The sequence below is a fragment of the Drosophila pseudoobscura genome, chromosome 2, assembly GCF_009870125.1.
Source record: "Drosophila pseudoobscura strain MV-25-SWS-2005 chromosome 2, UCI_Dpse_MV25, whole genome shotgun sequence".
Lineage (NCBI taxonomy): Eukaryota > Metazoa > Arthropoda > Insecta > Diptera > Drosophilidae > Drosophila > Drosophila pseudoobscura.
Genome location: NC_046679.1, coordinates 14,177,207 through 14,197,695, shown reverse-complemented (window position 1 = coordinate 14,197,695; position 20,489 = coordinate 14,177,207). Strand labels below are relative to the sequence as shown.

General features: G+C 47.2%; 4 protein-coding genes across 5 annotated transcripts; 2 read left to right on the top strand and 2 right to left on the bottom strand.

Annotated features, from left to right (window-relative positions):
* The first annotated feature begins 56 nt into the window (after nucleotides 1–56).
* LOC6897298 (integrator complex subunit 7-like) lies at nucleotides 57–3,278 on the top strand. Its single transcript, XM_002137421.3, has 2 exons — nucleotides 57–1,659; nucleotides 1,716–3,278. The coding sequence occupies exons 1-2, from the start codon at nucleotides 196–198 to the stop codon at nucleotides 3,252–3,254; spliced, it is 3,003 nt and encodes a 1,000-aa protein (XP_002137457.2). The 5' UTR covers nucleotides 57–195; the 3' UTR covers nucleotides 3,255–3,278.
* A 509-nt stretch (nucleotides 3,279–3,787) lies between these two features.
* Nucleotides 3,788–5,809, top strand: mats (MOB kinase activator-like 1). The gene is made up of 3 exons (XM_002137420.3): nucleotides 3,788–4,224; nucleotides 4,436–4,602; nucleotides 4,676–5,809. The coding sequence occupies exons 1-3, from the start codon at nucleotides 4,205–4,207 to the stop codon at nucleotides 5,152–5,154; spliced, it is 666 nt and encodes a 221-aa protein (XP_002137456.2). The 5' UTR covers nucleotides 3,788–4,204; the 3' UTR covers nucleotides 5,155–5,809.
* Nucleotides 5,764–7,321, bottom strand: pinta (prolonged depolarization afterpotential (PDA) is not apparent). 2 transcript variants are annotated; one of them, XM_001358686.4, is made up of 3 exons: nucleotides 6,646–7,175; nucleotides 6,349–6,578; nucleotides 5,764–6,290 (listed from the first exon to the last, which is right to left on the bottom strand). In XM_001358686.4, exons 1-3 carry the CDS (start codon nucleotides 7,039–7,041, stop codon nucleotides 6,092–6,094), a joined length of 825 nt encoding a protein of 274 aa, XP_001358723.2. In that variant the 5' UTR covers nucleotides 7,042–7,175; the 3' UTR covers nucleotides 5,764–6,091. The 2 variants fall into 2 exon arrangements, with proteins under 2 accessions (XP_001358723.2, XP_033232611.1); XM_033376720.1 differs by lacking the exon at nucleotides 6,349–6,578 and having other exon boundaries at nucleotides 5,828–6,290; nucleotides 6,646–7,321.
* A 1,101-nt stretch (nucleotides 7,322–8,422) lies between these two features.
* On the bottom strand, nucleotides 8,423–19,803 carry LOC4801670 (transcription factor SPT20 homolog). The gene is made up of 4 exons (XM_001358685.5): nucleotides 19,184–19,803; nucleotides 9,754–10,947; nucleotides 8,632–9,700; nucleotides 8,423–8,535 (listed from the first exon to the last, which is right to left on the bottom strand). The coding sequence occupies exons 1-4, from the start codon at nucleotides 19,190–19,192 to the stop codon at nucleotides 8,474–8,476; spliced, it is 2,334 nt and encodes a 777-aa protein (XP_001358722.5). The 5' UTR covers nucleotides 19,193–19,803; the 3' UTR covers nucleotides 8,423–8,473.
* Nucleotides 19,804–20,489: the final 686 nt, after the last annotated feature.

Sequence of the window (20,489 nt, the reverse complement as noted above, 5' to 3'; positions counted from 1 at the left end):
GATAGAACTTGAATTCGCTAGTATATTTACGATATATTTTTAAAATGAGACGGTATGTTTCGGTATATTTCTGAGGGTCGGACGGTATCTTTTAACCATAAATGCGCGATCACACTGGTTCTCTGCCGGTTTGTTTGTGTTTGAAAAAAGTTAAATATAATAAATAGCTTATAGCGACTGCAAATAGTTGCACAGATGTCGCACTTTAGTAGCACCCGCGTTAGCTCCTTCAACGAATGTTTCCTCAACGAGAACGAGCAGGATCCCAATGCCGTGCTCATGGAGCTCGACAAGGGCCTCCGGAGCGCTAAGCAGGGAATCCAATGCGAGTCCATTGTGCGGTTCCCTCGTCTCTTCGAGAAGTATCCATTTCCCATTCTGATCAACTCGTCGTTCATCAAGCTGGCGGAGTTCTTTGTGAGTGGCTCGAATCTATTGCGATTCTGGGTACTCCGTGTCTGCCAGCAGAGCGAAAACCACCTGGACAAGATCCTCAACATCGACAACTTTGTGCGCCGCATCTTTATGGTGATGCACTCGAACGATCCTGTGGCACGCGCCCTGCTCTTGCGCACCCTGGGCGCCGTCTCCCGCGTGATCCCCGAGAAGCAACAAGTGCACCATGCTATACGCCGTGCCCTTGACAGCCACGACACCGTGGAGGTGGAGGCTGCCATCTATGCCAGCAGCTGCTTTGCCGCCCAGTCCAGCTCCTTCGCCATCAGCATGTGCGCCAAGATATCGGACATGATCGAGTCACTGCAGGTGCCAGTGCCCATGAAGCTGTTGCTCATCCCAGTGCTGCGGCACATGCATCACGATGCCAATACTGCCGCACTGGTCAACAAACTCTGTATGGATCTGCTGCCCAAGTATCCCGCGCAGAGTTTTGTGGTGGCCATCATCGATACCCTCACACAATTATCCTCCCGCACCTTGGTGGGCGTTCCCGGGCAGCTGGAGGTGCTGCTGGACTTTATGCAAGATTTGCGGACGCCAGTTCGCATCCAAGTGCTGCGCTCCTTCAACGAACTAGCCGGCAAGAAGAGTGTCCACGCTTGGCCCAAGCCTGCCCTTGAGGCTTTGATTAGTAAGTTCGAGACCTGCGTCAATTCGCACGAGCAGTTTCTTTTCCTTTCGATTCTCGTCAAGTTGAGCGAGTGTCCGCTCACGTGCCAACATCTGCTGCGGGAGCATCGGGTCGCCCTGCTCCGACTCTGCATCCAGAGCATGAGTAAGCTGGACGACTACACGACGGCCACTCAGGCTATGGCGGTTCTCTCAGTTCTGGCGGCGTTTGGCACTGAGCAGGAGAGCCAAGTGGATGATATCCTGCATACTGTAAGTCTTCACATCGAAGGCCTACTCCTGTGCACGGCCAGGAGAGCCGACTGTCTACGTCACTTGCGACGTGTGCTGGCATATGGCATAAGGATTAGCCAGGCGAATGCCGAATTTGGAGCGACATTCATTGAGATAGTCAGCAATACCTTGGGTGACAATGTCGTCTATCCCCAAGCCAATGCGGAGCTCATATGCGAGGCTCTGGTGCGTCTCTGCGAGCATTTCCAGCTCCGTAAATATGCATTTACAACATCCGAGGGACTGGAGGAAGGTGACGACAATGCCATGGACACCGACGAACCGTCGCCACCAAAGGTAGAAGTATTGCAGGAAAAACATGAGGAGCATTCACTAATTCCATCCACTTTTAGGTTAATCCCATGCTAGCCAGAATGCCGATTATTTTGCACAAACTGAACAAGCTGATCGACTCGGAGGATGCTGAGAAACACTTGCGCACGATTGAAATCCTCAGTGTGCTGGTATTTCAGACCACAATGGGGTGCTATCTACCCCTGAAGGTGGTGCAATGCTTCGAGAAGTGCCTGGATAAACTCAATTGCTGGACATTGTACAAGATTGCACGAAGCGCGAGTCGTTATGGGCATCACTATGTGGCCGCGCACATTTACACGAGCATTTCAGAGATCGTGATAAACGACCAAATGCACTACTTCCTCGTCACGCTCTCGCAGATCTCGCAGGCAGAGTGTATTCTAAATTATGGCCTGGATTACGCCCACATGAGGGACAACTATGCTCCGACGGCGGCGCCAGAGCCGTTGATACCGCTGATGAAACGGCTGGAGGCAGCCTGCAACCTCTACCAGATGGCGCGAGTCAGTCTGCGAGCCTGCTCCTCGATCCAGTATGCGATCTCCTTTCCGCAGGAGTACCTAAAGATCCGAGCCCAGTTCCTGCAGACCCTGCACTTGGCCGTGACCGTCAAGAATGCCCAGGTCATTGTACCACCGCCGGCAATCGCTGGCAGCTTGGCCCAGAACTCGAGGGACTATTTGCAAAAGTTTGGACACGTCACAAATCAGCTGCGAAAGTTGGTCAAGTCCTTGAAGGCCTGCGAGGAGACGCACGCCCGTCTTTATAAGTCGTCTTTTGATGCGGACAACGTGACGCTGGAGTTCTTGGAGGTGGCCGAGTTTCAGTGTGGGCTGCTTGCCCACATCATCGAGTCAATTTGTTACGCCACGCCACCAGAGCCACCAGTCTTCCTGACCACCGGCGAGCACCCGGAGACCCGATTCTTTGCCGCCAGCTGCAGGCGCATGGAGCTGATGCATAAGAACCTCCCCGAGGAGTTGCCCAACGCCAAGACCATCAGCAACCGCCATCTGGACGTAATTGTTGCTCAAATCGAGATAATTACCAAAACACCGCTCTGCCTGCCGCGCTATTTCTTCCAGATTCTCCAGTCTACGCAGATAAAGCTGTCGGTTAGCCCACAGCCACGTAGCGCCACCGAACCCGTCAATGTTCAGTCGGGCAGTAATCTGGTGATTAAGGTCGAGGGGGTCCTCCAACAGGCTGGCTCCAAACAGGTCAAGCACTTCCGGCGTGTGGAGTCCGTGCAGTTGAGCCTTACGTCCCAGCTGGTAACGCCGCCACCACGTTCCGGTAGCGAGCTGCAGAAGACCGGCACCAGTGACACCGTCACCCTGAACCAGATCGTCAAGCCGCAACGCGACTTTCTCTCCGGCAGCTTTCTGCTGCCCATATCGAGCGGTGGCCACTTCCAGGTGACGCTGGAAACGTTCGTTGTCGATGAGCACGGCACTATTTGGTGCACTGGCCCCAAATCTTCCATGATGGTACGTGTCCTGGAGGATCCCTCAAAACCTACAGCACCAACGCCCAGCACTTCTCAGGCAGTAGGTCAGGCGAGAAGGTTTTAGATGTATGTACATATGTAAACTTTGGTTAAAATGTTTGTTATAATTAAAAGATTTATACAAAAAATGCTTTCTCCGACAGACCTCGCTTGGCGCGCAATTTTTAAAATAACCAAAGCAAGTGCTGTTTAGGGGAAAGATAAGAATAGGGTGGACCTACAAGAGTAATTATTATTGTTATTATAATTGTTATTATTTTCGGTGGTTTAACTAAAGTTGTTATCCAGTTTAAACAAAGGCGTTTTAAGTGGGCTAAGTTCGATTTTTCATCATACGAGACGCTATATTATTGTTGAGGAACCAAACCTGAGGCAAAAAAATCAAAGTAAGTATATAAATTAAGCCAGTCAAGTAGAAAATAGATTCATTAATTATATAAAATTATGTGGGCAGTTCTGAGAGATCTAGATAGCTAGTAATCTTCAACGGATTATCAAAATCGAGGAATATGTATAATAGAACTTAAATTTGTCAGCATATTTACGGTATTTTTTGTATATAAGATGGTATATTTCTGCGGGTCGGACCGTATATCTTATCGATAAGCGGTCACACTGAATACAAGAGCACTGCAGTGTGTGTGAAACCAATTTTATTTTTATTTATAACAATTTTTGCGTTTATAAACACAACAAAACTAATTAGTTGCAATATACACTTCCTAGAATCCAAGCCATCAGCTGTGCTCGCCCCCATTGTCGACATCAGAGACCCCAGTATCCGAACAGAAACATATTTTCCATCGCCTGCCCACAAAACCTGCCACAATTGCCAGCAATTTCTGTAGATTATTATTTCGAATCAATTGTGTGAATATTCAAGAGAAAAGTTACTGACACGTCACAGAAATTCCTTGAAAACGGTGCGGCCCTTGCCGGAACAGGCTTCGCAGCAGACGAATTTGGTGGGCTCGAGTGAAAGTCAAAACAGACCCCAGAGGTTACAGAAACTGCATGGCAATGGACTTTTTGTTGTAAGTTCATGAAAAAAGGTTCTCGAGTGCATCCGAAACCGCAAAAGGCCCGGGTTGCAACAAAGAAAGCTTCGGCTACCACCCCATTGAGTGCTTTGTTCGCCGTCTCTGTGATGTGGGAGCCGAGCCTTTGTCTCCCCACCTCCACCCATTTGGCAGGGCAGCCACTTGGGGTTGATGGGGCCAATACTAATCGGCTTTTATATTGCAGCGGTTCGCGTTCGAGCAAAACCTTCAAGCCAAAGAAGAACATACCGGAAGGCACGCATCAATATGATCTTATGAAGCATGCCGCCGCCACTCTGGGATCTGGAAATCTACGCAATGCAGTGGCTCTGCCCGACGGCGAGGATCTCAACGAATGGGTGGCCGTTAACAGTGAGTAATTAGGTTTCCATTAATCATGTGTTTTTGTACATGTACATCTGTTTTTTCTCCCTTCGATCATTAGCTGTGGACTTCTTCAATCAGATAAACATGCTGTACGGCACGATCACAGAGTTCTGTACGGAGGAGAGCTGTGGCATTATGTCGGCTGGTCCGAAATATGAATACCACTGGGCTGACGGTTTGACCGTGAAGAAGCCCATCAAGTGCAGCGCCCCCAAGTACATTGATTATCTGATGACTTGGGTGCAGGATCAGCTGGACGATGAGACGCTGTTTCCATCGAAAATTGGTGTGCCGTTTCCAAAGAACTTTCTCACCTCCGCCAAGACCATACTGAAGCGTTTGTTCAGGGTCTATGCCCACATTTACCATCAGCACTTCTCGGAGGTGGTGACGCTGGGCGAGGAGGCCCATCTGAATACGTCCTTCAAGCATTTTATATTCTTTGTGCAAGAGTTCAATCTGATCGAGCGGCGCGAGCTGGCCCCGCTGCAGGAGCTCATCGACAAGCTGACGGCAAAGGACGAGCGGCAGATATAGGAATCACTGCAAGTGGCGGACACTGGTGGCGGCAGTGTCGGCATTGGCATCAGCAACGGCATGCAATTGGACTTGTGATGGGAGCGCTCTGGTAGACTTGTGTATTACGCTTTAGTTAGTTACCGCCCTTCCTTTCCTTTCCTCGTTTATACATAGCTCTTAAGTTTCGTTCAGTGCTTCGTGTGGTCCCACTAAAAACAAAACATACAACACACTAACTATAGCGGGCTAATAATGCTGATGATGATCATGATGAGCAACTACTATATTTTTATATGTGACTCGTAACTTTAAGAGATATATAGCATATTTATATATATGTGTATGTAAAAGAGAAACCCAGAAAACAGCAGCACGCCTTCTATAACCCGCGCACACACAGACACACACCCCCGCTTATGGAAAACAAACAATATTATGTTCACAAAACAATGCGTTTATCGTTTTTCCCCCAAATGTATGTATGTATTTATTACTATTAAACTATCGCATATGTATAGCTCGGCGTCGTGCAACTGATGGAACGACTGTTTGTAAGGCAAAACCCCAGCAATGTGAGGCGACGCTCGACAGCACCCAATAAATGATAATAATTGTAGACTTGATAAACATTTTTGATACGTTTTATACTAATAAAGAGAATATTATGAATACAGCCCATGCTCTGGATCAATTTTGTATCGTACATTGACTTCCATTAACAAAAAAAAAACAAAAACAATTGATTAGCTTATATTCAGATAAGCGTGATGAAAATGAAAAGTATACAAGAGTATGTACAACTTATTAGATCTTTGTATGGAATTAAGCAATATACAACTGCAGGCGACAAAGGTATGCGCCAATGAGCATTTACGCATCGACAATGAGTCGCCCTAATCTATAGCACTTGGCTAATCGCCACGTTATCTTTGTCGCCGCCGCCCGCTAACCTATATTACTTGAGCTTGCTTTTATATTTGTCTTGTTCCACATAGAAATCGGAATTCTCCTCCAGCAACCGTTTCCATTTGATGGCGAGTTCGGCGTAGCTCGGGCCCTGCCCACCCAGTTCTTTTGGCAAGTGAGCACTGTTCACAGAGGTTCCCTCGCGGCGGACCATCACTCGGGACCGTATCTTGGGTGTCATGAAGATCCTGGAAGATCACTCAAGTTAACTATCGAATGGATATGTATGCCAACAGAAAAAAGCACCGGAAAGTGTTCAGAAAGATGTTTACATGACGCGGAGCGTTAGTAAACTCCAATAGCTTGGGCTGGCAGGGATAGGCTGTCCAGCTCTCCACCGATCGTTTAATGAGCTTTGGATTCAGCTGCAGGGCATGACCCAACTGAACGCCCTGCATATCCAGTATGGCCACCATGCCCTTAGCACAGCTCTCCGGATCGAGCTTCAACAGCAAGTCCAATATCATTTTACTGGTCTACATAAAAAATAAAGCAAAGGTCGAAAGTCTATAGCCCCATTTTGGCACGTTCTCTATGACTCACTTTGAAGACGTTGTTCTGTGTGTGTTTCTTCGGATCATGGGCCGCCGTCCGAATGACCACAACCATACAACCATTGTCTGAGTCCGGGCCAACGGGAAGAAAAACGCCCAGTTCCAGCAGCTCCTGGATTTCGGGTAAGTTGGGATCGCGATTATCGAACCATTCGGTTCGCTCTGCACGCATCTGATAGAATGTCTTTAGCTTCTTCTTTGTGCGTTCCACATCAAATTTGGAGGTGCGCAGAAAAAAATGCAAATTCTCGAACGTCTTGCATCCGTTGATCTGGGGATTGGCGTCCAGCCAGTCGCTCAGCTCCTGCACCTGCCTCAATACCTTCTCGGGATCACTGTCTATGGCGGTGACTTGCCGCCTTGCACTGCTGCTGCGCGACCACATGGCGGTCGGGGTTTCCAATTGCAATTAACTGAGCAGTTGTTTATAAACAAATTGAGCGCGATGCGCTTCCACGACAACGTAATCTATCTAAGCTTTTTGGCGACTGCGTTACTGTCAAAACGCCGACTCAGCGATTCGTGTTGGCGAATGCTATAAATATAACATACGTTGTTATCCACTTGAAAGCTTGCATGTCTTCGCTTCGCTGGCGCAATTGGATTACGCGCACTGTAGATTATTTTTGAATTTGCTAATTTTGCAGTTTTTGCATGAGCTTAACGAGCTTCGATAACGATATCAGCGAAAGCACTTGGAGATGGGAGAAGTTCGATTGCCCCGCAACTGCTGCTAATTGATAATCGGGTTGTTGGCTGAGCGCCAAAATGAAATAACAGTTTAAGCAATAATATAAATACAATAGAATCATTAAACATAAACGAAAATTCTTTTATGTGGAACAGTCCTATCGAAAACATGTCAAAAGGCTCACAGATGATTGACACTTATGCAGATCAAGGCTTTCGGAACACTCCACGATAAGCTCTAGCTAATTGATGAGCTATTGGAGTCGACTCCACCTTTTGTCCATTTGCATGTCATTAGACCAGTAGTTGTTAGAGATATATAAGCCCAGCATAACCGAGTTGACAGCAGTTCAGCAATTCTTCTGCAGTTACTATCATCATGCTTCTTCGTGTGCTTCTGGTTTGTGTGGCCCTCTTTGCAATTGTGTGTGCAAAGCCTGGGGTTCTAAGCGACGACATCATTGAGGGTTAGTTTAAAGAGTAAAACGTATCCTTAAGCTATGGATTATTAATGTTTTTCATTCCACAGCTTCTCAGCCTGGCAGTGTTCGTCCAATAGTAGTCCCGGAGCCGTCAACAGACCAAAAGCATCGCACCTTTGTATTTTTACTGCCACTGCTGTTCCCCAATCAATTTTACTCATAAATATGAAAATAAAGTCATCATAATGAGCTTATAATTCTTTGCTTTGAATTATCTTTTGTGTATAGTCGATTGAAACCACTGACGTACTTTAAGATAAACTTTATTCACATAAAAAATAAATAATTGTTACATTTCAACATCTGGGTCTGCCAATTGTCTCACCACAAAATCGTCAATTGATGGCTCCTCCTTTTCTTCAACTCGTGTTGTCTCCTTACCCTTCCTGCACGGGGCTTTAATTTTGCTTAGTTCTTAATCTTAACTTTTAAAATAGAATGAATATTTACAAAGATGTTGTACGTAAAACTTAGTTCAACCGGATGGGAAGGGCGGTGGACATCTGGCTCTGGGGGAAGGAAACAGGTACGGGAACGGGGCCGGGACCGGAAACGGATGTGCATATTGCTGGAGGTACATTTTTGTTTTGTGCCTGTGCCTGTGGGGTGCATCGGGTGGTGGTGCTGGATTGGTGGTGCAAGTGCTCAAAAGGCGCCATTGAAGTGCAGATTTTGTGAGGCGAACTGTGGTATCCCATGGTTGAGAGCTAAAACTTTACTGATTACTTTCAATTCATCAAGATTTCTTAAGCTAAATTGACTAAAATCATTGCTCGTTTCTCTACTCTTGAAGTGTGCATTACCTGGACTAATGTTGGATGAGGCATCGGCGGCCTGTGGCTGCTGTTGCTGTTGCTGCTGCTGCTGGATGAGCTGCTGTTGCAGATACTGCTGGGCATTCTGTTGGAGTTGATTGCTCAGCTGTGGCGTCAGATGCTGGCGATAGAAGTTCTGATTCTCCAGACTGGGATTCGAGTTGGGCTGCTGCTGCTGCTGGCTGACGATGGTGGTGGCAAAGGAGTTGCTCGGCTGGATCTCCACATTGGAATTCAGGCCAAAGTTGCCCACTCCCGACTCCTGGCGAAACTGCCGGCCCCTATGCTGTTGATGTGGCTGCTGTTGCTGCTGCTGAAAGAGAGCACTGCTCACGTAGCTGGGCAGCAGCAACTGTTGCTGTTGTTGTTGCTGGGGCTGTTGGAATTGCTTGAAGCTGTGCTGTGGCAGGGCCTGCTGGTGCGACGCCTCCGCGGGGGCAAAGTTGAACTGATTCGAGGGCTGGACCTGCGCATTGTTATTGATGGAATTTTCATTCGATTTCTGCAATGATTGCTGCAAGTTTTGGAAAATCTGCTGCACTGCATTCGCGGGGGCGGGGCCTGGCAGCTTCTGGTAATTATTTTGGCTGTTGCCGTTGTTCAGGGCAAATTTATGACCCGAAACGGCATCGCGGAGCGGCAATTGCTGCTCAATTGGATATGTGGGATAAATAACAGTCTTGGTATGTGTGCTGGGTATAAATTCCACCGAAGGTCTTATGGAGTAACCCACCGCAGGCGGTTGCAGCGTCTGAATGGCCTCCAACGGACCATGTTGATGCTGTTGCTGCTGCTGTTGCTGCTGTTGTTGCTGCTGCTGGACTTGGGGCAGTTGCTGTTGATGTTGTGGTTGTAAAGTGCTGGATTGCGCAAGTGGAGCGCCCTGGAAGCGGCTCTGGCTCTGCTCCTCCAGCAGCTTCAGCTGGCGCAAGATTAAGGCCTGCTGCTGTTGCGCCTGAACCTTCAGTTGGTAGATCTGTTGCTCCAGAGCCCGATGCCGCTCGATCAGATAGTTGTTCACACTGGGCGGGGCCGCCAGATCGGTGAGTGGCTCCTGCTGCAAAGAGTTTCAAGGATTAGACTTCAGTCGGACGCTTCTGGGGGTCCTACCTTGGCGTAGTTGGAGGTGGAGCTGGCCAGGAATGCGGGCGTGGTGGAGAACCCATTGCTGGGGCTCGCACTCGTGCTGACCTGCGAGATGGGGGTGCTGCTGCTCCCGGTGGGCGGGTACTGTGTGGGCAGCGGGGTGGCCGGCGGCTCCGTCTCCAGCACGTTCAGCTTGGTGATGGTGGGTCCAATGTGTGGATACTGCTGCTGCTGCGGATAGTTGGGACGTTGACCGGACAGCAGGGGGCGGAACTTCTGCGCTGTTCCCCGCTCATCGAGATCCACCGTGAAGGCCGTCACGAGTGGTGCTTCCTGGATGCGAATGTCCTGCTTGTCGACCTGCTCAATGTTCTCCCCATCCTCGTTGTGTGTGGGTCTGGGTGTGGTTGTGGTCGTTGTCGTTGTGGTGGTCGTCGTCGGACGACGCCGTGTGGTGCGGGGACGAGCTGTCGTGGATGTTGTACTCGTCGTTGAGGTGGTGGTGGTTGCCGCTGTGGTTGCCTCCTTCCGGACATTTCTGATCTCGAACTTGATCTCATGGCTGCCGTCGTGGGAGATCTCGTTGCTGCTCACGGACCCGGAGCTAGAGCCGGAGTCCACGCTGCGTGTGAGCTGGCGATTCTCCGGACCCGCCTCCACGGACTTTGGCTCGATGGAAAGGGCCTGGGAATGGGTGCTCGGCTTCCTCACCGCCGTAGTCTTCTTCCACAGCTTCGAGCGATCTATGAAGGAGGAGAGCAGCTGCTCCTGGGCATTCCTCTCGTCGAAGGTGGCCGTGTAGAACTGCACGGTGGGCACCACAGCCTCCGGCTCCGACTCGGCCTTGTTGGTGCTCTCCTCGAGGATCTCGTCCTTTTCCCGTGGCGATGGCAGCGTGGTGGCCTCGTTCCGGGCCAGAGTCGTTCTGGATCCGCTACTTCTGGGGCGCTCCTCCCCGCTCTCCGTCACGCCAGTCGCGGAGGCGGCCGCCTCCTCCTGCTCCAGCTTGTCGATGGCCCGCAGCAGCGCCTGGCGCACAGAGTAGTCCAACTTCTGGATGGCCTCGCGCGGAATGATCTCGTTGCTCTCAGTGCTGGCGCTCTCGCTCTCGCCCTCCCCCTGCTCCTGCTCCCCGCCGGCGCTGGCCAACTGGAGCGTGAGAGCGGCCAGCAAGAGGAGCACCAGAAGCGCCCAAGGCAGACTGCTGTTGAAATGTCTCTAAAAGTGGGAGAACCAAAAAATGGGGAATCATTAGCATTGGACTCGGATGATTTAATGGCCTGTCTTAAATTTAATAACTTAATAAGTTTGAGCGTTCCGCTGCCTTAATCGCTGGAGGTTTCAGTCTAAGCTTCAGGCCTCATTTGATTTAATGGCAATTGACGGTCGGTTCGCTGGAGCCACCTTGGGCTGGAGTACTTGGGCTAATTGTCTGTGACATCACACGGCCTATGATTTGTAATCTGTAAATTGCTTGAGGGTTTGCTTGGGATTCTTTCTTTCAGTATTCTGGCTTCAGTGAGTTTCCAACACCAAACTCATGTCAAACTCGAGTGAATTTTCTTCTCATCGTCCGAGTACACTTGTGCAACATGCTCGAAAATGCATGGAGCACCATCTGACCCCTCAAAATGAAGCCCACCGCGAATCGCGAGCTGGTAATCTTTCCGGCATTTGCACAGACGGCAAATCATAACGCATTACATTCATGGCTGGGGTTGGCTCTGGCTGGCCCGAAAGACGGCCCACTCATTGCCGGGGGGCCAGGAGGATCGTACCTGTGTAGGATTCCAGGGTTTGGGGGGGCGACTGACTGACTGACTGCGTTGGGGTTTGGGTCTGGTCCGGTCTGGTCTGGGTCTGCGTTTGCGTCTGCGGCTTTTGCACAATTTCCCATTTTCAACAGCTTGACGATTGATTTCTGTGGCTGTGGCTGTGGCTCACCCAAACAGCAAAACATTTTGCAAATTGGCTTGCAACGCTTGTTTGGACCTGGCCGAAAGCTTAGGCTAATTGTTGCATCAACAGGCACTGTACTGTGGGTCCCGTACCCGAACCCGTAGCCGTGCCGTCCCATAGCGAAAGCAAACCTATCCGACCACCTGTCGTTGGTGACTGTGGTGCTGATTTTGATTTGGTTTCGGTCTCGTTTCGGGCCTCGCTTGTGGGTGCCCCTGCCCGGTATCGGGATCGGGATTAGGCAGAGATCTGGCAGTCACGTTGTTGCCACTTGGCACTCTGCCTTTCTTCGCATTGGCTGGCTAAGTTTTTACCTTCGTGGCTTGGTGGTTGGCTGCTTGGAAATTGTTTAATCAGCGCAACAGCAGCAGTTGAAATGAAAAGCAGAGAAAAATGCAAGGATTCGATCGATTTACATTTGCATTGTTGCATAAACAATTGCCAGGAGAAATTTCACTGCTGTTCGACTCTTAAAAAATTATGAAAATCATTGTACATCATGGATCATCAATCTTCTGCAGTGATTAAATCTTTCAACACTCTTCAACACAGACACCCTTTGACTCCAGATCGCCCCGAAACTTTCCAATAACCGCAGGCGTCTCTCCTTTGAAGTCCATCAATATAATATTGAACATGACTTGACTCATTTTCTCCGGCAAGTGCCACGAAGAAAAATACCATAATTTTTCCCCATCTAAATGGGAAGAGCTCGTGTTGAAGACGGAGTTGGAGATGGAGGAGCAGGAGCCGCAAATGTCTTCCGCCCATGCCAAGGCCAGAGTTCAAGTTCTGCCAAAGGGCACATCATTATAGCTTCAGCTTGACTGCGCCAGTCAATGGGGAACCCAAAACCAGTCATGGGCTTTTGATGGGAAATAATTTTCGCTGGCAGTCTGTCAGGCTTGTCTGCCTTCTCTAGTTATTGCCTTGCCGTCTGGCTCTTTTTTGGCTTGGCCAAAATAAAAAGCCCACAAAATCAATAGCGCTGTCTGCTTTGTGGCTCATTTGCGTCAATTTCACTATGGAAATCATCATCACTTGCATTAAGACAGTCTCGTCTCAGGCGGACAGTCAGTCAGGCCCGACACATAGACAGACTGTCAGTCAAGTCTCTGGGGATATTGGCGCTAAGCTAATCAAGAGAGAGAAGAGGGCAGCACACACCTCTGGATAGTACTCGTAGGAAAAAAAAAAACAAAAAATTGTAATCATCATAAATTGTAATGGTCAGGCGGCGAAGACGAAGGCTGTTGGAAATCTCCTCCATCGCCTCCGCACAACACACAATTGCATGCAGGCATTTCCATTTCCACTTCTTTCATGCTATTTCCCTCCCATGTTTGCCACTTGAAAACACGAATGTTTCATGCCACTTTTGCGGAAGTGCTTAATGGTGAATATTTGCCCGAATTGTGTGGAAAATACTTGAACGTTCCTTTGATGATTGTGGAAATATATTTACAAGTTTTTAGTATAGCTTAAGCTTAGCATGAATTAGTGTGGAATTAATGCTTGTTTCTTGTCAGTCTCTTGGGTGTTATAGTCTTTTATTCTGAGATAGATGTATCCATCTGGCTAACAATCAGATTTGTATATGTTGAAATTATACAACAGAAAATATATACATATTCCCCCCAATTTGTGAACAAGGCTTCGGATGTGTGCCGATTAATTCACCGCAAAATTACAAAACTTGCGCAGAAAAGTTCACAGATCATCGCGTCATAATAATCAACCCAATTCCAGTCGCTAGCCGCAAATTTCCGTTTTAATTGGCCAAGGAATGGCTGAAAGCATTCGCATGGTAAATACACATTTAACAAGCAAGTAAAATGCCAGAAGGCACCTCTATAAAGCTCCTTTAATTATTAATAATTATTTTAGTGGCCGCTGAGTTCCGCAAAAGCCGCAGGCCGCAAGAAAACACGCGGCAAAGTGTATAGAAAAAAGTGTAAAAAGTGATTTAACAATCGGGCAACGTCAATAAATTAGCAATAACTCAATAGATGATGGCCCGAAGGTGTCTATATTATTTATTTGCTATTGTATTTGCGGTGTGTGGTGCGGTGTGTGGGTTGAAAGTGTTTTCTAAGCTTAAGCCAATCTCACCCGAGGCCCGAAACTGGAGAAGAGGAGCGGCAATTGCATAAGCCACTGACCAGCCGAAAGCCTCACTTTCGACGATCAAGAAAGACCGGGGACTGACTGGGTAACCCAGTTCCAGTCGAACAATAAAAAGATGGTACATCATTATATTCGTACGCCAGTAACGCGAGCTGTCAGCTGAGTGCGCGGGGGTGCTGCACGAGTACGAGTACTCGTACGAGTATATGGGTCTCTGTGTGATTGTGTGATAAACTACACTTCACGCTCCGCCTCAGACATTTCACATTTCTCATTCTGCAGATGCATTTTGCACTTTGCATTTTACATTCGACTGCTGTAGGCCTGCAGGAGGATTGCCCAAGGCCTGTGGTTGCCTGCGGCTGTGGCATCCACCAGACACGCATTATTAAGCAGCTGCGGGATGTGATAAGACCCGAAACCCGCCCGAAAGTTGTCTTTCTGGCTCTGGATGGGATGTAACACAGCTTCACCGCATAACGCAATCCATTCCATTCGCCGTGCCATCTGCCAATTGGCGAGTCGGTGCCAATTGCCGTTTACGAGTGTATGCTCTATGTGGGCCAGCATAAATATTAATGCTGGTCAAATTATGTTGTAATCCCCTCGCCTCGACTGGGGGCAGTGTCATAAAATTCAACACCATAAATTGTAATCAAAGATTATAGTTATACATATATTTTTTTAATAAAAAGCACTGAACGATGCTTTATGGTTTGTTGGTTCAGGTTCAGGTTTGTTCACGCCCAAACAAACGATGGATGAAGTGGACGAACGTGTCGGGTATGCTCAGATGAAGACACATTTTGTTGCACAAAGCAAGGGGAATATAATGTACTGGGTCTTACTGTAAGTAATACAACCTAAAATGCTAATGCTAATACTAACCAGTCTGCCAGAGATGACAGCTTGCATACCCAAAAGAGCATGCTCATATCGATCATTTCATGACCACTTTACCCCACCCAATGATAGCCGTTTGCGTTCGCTCTTTCCCAATAAATTTGTTACAGTATTTTATGGGCTTTTAACTGCCTTTGTGGCTACCAAGCTTTGTTGTCCACGGGCCCATAAAAAACCTCTGTAATTGCATGTGTGGGCCTCTGAAGATCGACAGTCGAAGCCGCAGCAGCCACAGGGGCCACAGCAGCAGTATCATCGCGATGGGACCCACCTTTCTAGAGCGGACAGCAAGTCCCCAGCATTTGCATAATTTCACACTCGCCGCTCGACTCTCCACTACGAGTGTCCGATGGTCGAGGCTGACGCGCCCTGGCCCGAGATCTACGACATTGTTTTGTCAAGATATTAACCTAATCTTTGGTGATCGGTAGATGCGATCCGCATGGAGGCTGTTTTGACATGGAAGTGAGCTTTTGATTGGCATTGATTGGGCCTCTGGATATTGACCAATAACGAGATATGATACTCGTATCGTCATAAGCGAGGGGATATCTTTTCAAAATTCATTGCTGTTTACAATACGATTAGAGTCCATTTTGCAGACTGTTATTTGCATATTTATGTGCATTTAATTGGGCTTTGGTTTCGCGGAACTGTCTGTGTCTCCTATGATCTGTGAACGAGTCCAAAGACAATAGGTTTTTGGTTTATTTTTAGTTGATTGGGCAGAGGTCAGGCTCAGGCTCAGGCCCATTGATGAACCGATCGATGATAACCATCCGAAGTTCAAGTTGAGGCCTGAGTTTTGATTGTTTCCCGGCTCTGGAGGCATCAAATTCAATTTGCCAAGCCGATATGCATAATAGTAATAATAATACGATGCTGTCTATTACAACAGGTTTCCATGATAGGTTTTTCGCCACGCCAAACTCTCGCTGACATTGGCAGCTCCCATCTCCCATCTGCCGTCTGGCATCCAAGTCCCCAGCTCTCCTCTCCGCTGATTGACCAACGCTTTCTGCCCAGCCTGCCGCCAGTGTCTTTTATTTATCCGCGCCGCATTTCATAATAAAAATAAGACAAAATTACCAATGTGCGCGTATTACAATAAATTTCCGAAACACACTCTTCTCTTATAAGGTTTTTCCATCTAACAATCATTTGTGTTTGTTTGTTTTCTTTGGGGTTGGCTTGAATCTTTTTTTTTTGCGGGCGCGTTCGCGTAATGCCTGCCTGCCCATTGTTTGCGGGTCTGAGGTGGAAATATCTTCTTTTTCTCTGGTTTTTGTTGCGCTCTTTGCTCGTACATCTAATGGCGCGTTGAGACAAAAATGCAATGTCAATGGCATCATTGCGCCGTGTAGTCGGTAATTTCGGTTTCACTTTTATCGATGCCCGAGCATCTGGGCTTTGAGGAAGACCTTACCCCAACGACGCTTAAGACGAGACTTGAGATGGGTCTGTGGATGAGGCTGCTGCACCGCTGTCTGGTGTCCATTTGAAGTGGTAAATGTTTTTATACGCAGATCCAATGCTTTGTTTGCCCTGTCTATATATATCTACTTATTATAGTTACATATTATTATGTAAATCGCTTACATTGTGTGCTGTTTGCTGTGTGCCTCGTCGTGTGCCACTTACTTTGCCAGAGCGGGCCTGCTGCTGTTGACCTTTCGACAGCGTACGGGGGGCAAGAGTAAAAGCGAGACACTTACAAAACAAAAGACTTAGGCAACGAACGCGGGCGCTAAACTCCTCCTAAAAGCATTGCTTGACCGCAATTATCCAGGGCACCTGCTCACGCGCCTCTCAGCAAGTGTCATCGCAAATTATAGGATATATTTTATGGAAGGCAGTGATCTCCGATCTCAGGTGTCTCTGATTTATGTACAGATGCGCAGAGGGTTTCTCCTGCCCGTCCTACCCGTCCTATCCGTCCTACCCATCCTGCCCCATCATCTATCATATGTTAAATCGTTTTTTTGACAATTGCGCAATTTCGTGCAGAGTCTGGCTACAGATACAGATCTCCAGGCACGATATACGAGTACGTACACGCTCGGATCTCAGTGTGCGGGCGTTTTTTCTTTTTGTTTGAACTTTATTTATATTATTATTCGCTGAATTCATGAATTGAATATCTTGTGAATGAAGCCCCGATCGTGAGTGAGTGTGTGGCGCTTTTACTTTCGTTGCCTTACAAACTCAAAACTCTGGATCTAAAACAATGCCCAGGGGGTCAATAAATTCGATAAGCAAATCAAATGTCATGCCCTGATCGATGACTGTGAAAATTGTGGCCTCCGGGCACTTGAAAAACACTAATTAAAATTCGGTGGGAGATTGGAAACTCAGGAAATTATGCATGCCAAAAATATGATCAGCAGAGAGTGGAATTTTCTAGATATATGATAATTAGGAATGTTTGCCAGGGTATGCCTTGAAGCGCATCCTTGCTTTGTTCCATACAGATCCAAAGGTTAATCGTTTGGCATTTCATTTTGAAAAATCAGCTTTAAAATCAATGCGAAATTTGTATCGTTTGTATCACATTACAAAAGAAAATAAAGATTTTCCCTTTTTTCATTGATGTGTGACGTTTGGTAATTAAATTCGAAAAACCATCCTTCAGTCAATGGCCTCGACACCTCCTCCCTTGACACTGGTCGCCTCTGTATGATTTATGACCCGATGGCTAATTTTGGGCTGGTGAAATCTGCAGGCAGAAATTGGCAAGGAAGCTGCCGAGCTGTAGAGCTTCTTTTTTCGCCAAGGCAAACTAGTAAAAGCGAAAAAAGGAGAGAGAAAAGTAACGCAGCATAATCAATTTTAAGCATTGTCAAACTGCAATTATGCAATGGTGAAAAGTGAAATTTTATTGCATGTCAACAACGGCAGACATCTGCACATATCTTGCGTTTGGGGACGTCTTCACTGATGACTTGCTTGCCGCGATGGGATGGGATGGGACTGGGTCTCGGACAGGGATGGGGCTGGAATCCGACCCGGTACTCGGACCTCGTACTGGTATTGGCACTGGCTTTGGCTTTTGCCTTGGTCTCTGGCTCTGAGTGTGGCTCTGGCTCATGGTCCAGTCGAAGGCTGAAGCCGCAGCAAACTCTCAACTTTGGCTGGCGAACAGGTCGCTTGTCGATTTGAATTTGGCCATAAACTGTGGATTGCATAAGCAGAAATCGGATATGCATGGGGTGTGGGCTTGGTCGGTTCGCTTCGGTACAGCTTTCTGGGGTTTGCATACGGGTCAGAAGAAACATAAATCCTGTAACTGGCTCGATTGTGCAATCTGCCAGCAAGGCAATCCAAGCGCTTTCTGGTGTGCCAACTAATTGAGTTGAATCACCGACCAACCTGTGATTAGAGGTCTTATTATAATCGCAGATCCATTCACATTTATGGCTACTTTAAGGTCTAACATTTCTAAGCGTTATATGTCGCTTTTAACGGTCTTAATCAGCCCGGGCATTAAGTGGTTTTACTAACTTCTTTTGACTCTTTTTGAGTGATTAACGGTCGTAAAATAACTCCATCGGTAGCTGGCGTACGCGTCTGCGATCTCAAAATGCGAATGCGTCTCATATGTGGCTAATTAAATTGTTTTATTGGGTCTCAGGTTGTGTCCAGCCCCGAAATGGAATCATTAAACGGCATTAAAAAGCCATTACACAAATGACTCGGCAAATGACTTTCAATAATTTGGCTTTGCCAAATAAAAAGACCAGCCACAAAGTTCCCATCCCAAGCATACATTCATGATTGGGTTGTATGATCGATAGACGTCGATCGGAACTCCCACACGGACCGACGCGTCGGACCGAATCGATGTGCCAAAGAGGGGCGGGACAACCAGGTGGATATTTTACTTTTTACTAATTGAAGTAATTTAATTAGCGGACATGGAGAAAAGAAACTTTTTCTCTGTGTTGTGGGGGTTTTGCATATGGCATACGAGACTTTCAGAAATTGACAGAGAGAAAAGACAAATTGGAATAGAAACTGCTTTGGGAAAATTTCTTCTTAACACCTTTTAATTATACTACGACTGTCTGACAGAATAATTGACTCTAATATCATTAGGATTGATCTCTTATCAAAACATTTATATTAGAACTATAGAGCTAACTACGTTATTGGCTTAAAAGATATTAAATGATCGTAAAGCTTTAAGTGATCTTTAAGTGATTTCTACCACTTTTAACAGTGCATTAATTTAGAGTGAGAAATCAAAGACGATATATATATATTTATTCTTGGGGGGAAAGCACCCAGCGTACCCCAAATCACTCGCTTAAAATATCGGACAACGGCAGCGACGAAACTTTTGAAGATATATAGATAGAAAGATATAGACCTCTCCCACTTTATAAAGATGGTCTTGATTAGCATAGCTTTTTCGGAATTCTTTGATCATCTTTTTAAAGTTCTCTCTTGGTGTTATCCTACTTACCACCATCATTTTGACTGTTTATCCGAATGGGATGTATCCAATAATATAGCGAAGTAATCCAAATCGAATGAGGACCGCTCCACCGCACACTCGCGCTCTCTCTGGCTCTCTCCCAGACGATACACAAAGGTCTTTTGCACGCAATCAAATTGTAATATTCGTTGATTCGGATCGAAACAGAAACCGACCCTAATCAAATGCGAATTAGTGGCCAACGTTTCCTTTACTGTGGGTTTATTGTGTGGGGTTTATATTCATTTGATTAGTTTACAGCTTATCTGCCGCTGGCTATCTATTTGTCTGTTTGTCTGTCTGTCTGTCTGTTTGTCTTTTGGGATCTGGCCCTTTGTCGTTGCACTTTATTTTCGTTTAATTGCCAAATTTCGAATCGTTATTTTCAAATTAGCGAACAGTTCACACCAGCCGATCGATTGATGGAACGAAATGAAGCGAATTTTCACGGCCTAGAGGTACTTTCTGTGGGGGTTTTTGGGCTCTGAGTCGACTGGCCGCTGAACACAAACCAAACCGTCCGAATGCTCGCTGCAGACTGAAGCTCGGAGCGCGTCGTGGTTTCCTGGCCAAAGACAAAAGCCAAGCCAGGCCTGAAGATGCTGCTGCTGTTGCTGCTGCTGCTGACTCTGCAGCATGTTGCTGGCTCTTGGCTTACGGGCCTAATGAATGAAAGCTGCCTCATTACGGCCCTCTGTTGTTGGTTGGTTGGCGGGCTTGGGCTTGGGCTTGAACTTGGCTTGCCAATTCACTGACGCCCAACACCTTAGCCGCCATCCACTGTGATGCAACACGATTCTGCTGCGTTTACAGCCTGAGGCTTAATTAAATGTTTATATATATATTTATACACTTTTTTCCATACACCCATTTTATGCGTGTCTCGTTTTGATGGCCTGGCCAGACTTTCCTTTTCGTTTTACGACATTACCCAACAGCAAGCAGCCTCTGCGGTGCCATCTTCGCTGGGCAACTCGTTTCGGCCAAATCCTTGCCCACAGCCACCGCTTAATGAGTAGCCGCCACCGGTCCAGCCGCCGCACAGATAGTGCCCCACACACGTGCCACAGATCAGAGTTGGACTTCCGCGTGGCCCCGTGGCTCCACATTTTTGGAGCAGTTCGCGGTAAAGATTTCTCTCAAATTAGCGCCAGTTTTGCATGTGAATTAACTCATTTCTGCAGACGCATTTTCTATATTCGATTTCCGCTTTTTCTCCATTTCCGCTCAGCTCAAAATTTGTTAAACTTTGCCACTTGTAATTATTTAATTTCAGTTTTTTTTCTTACGTGGC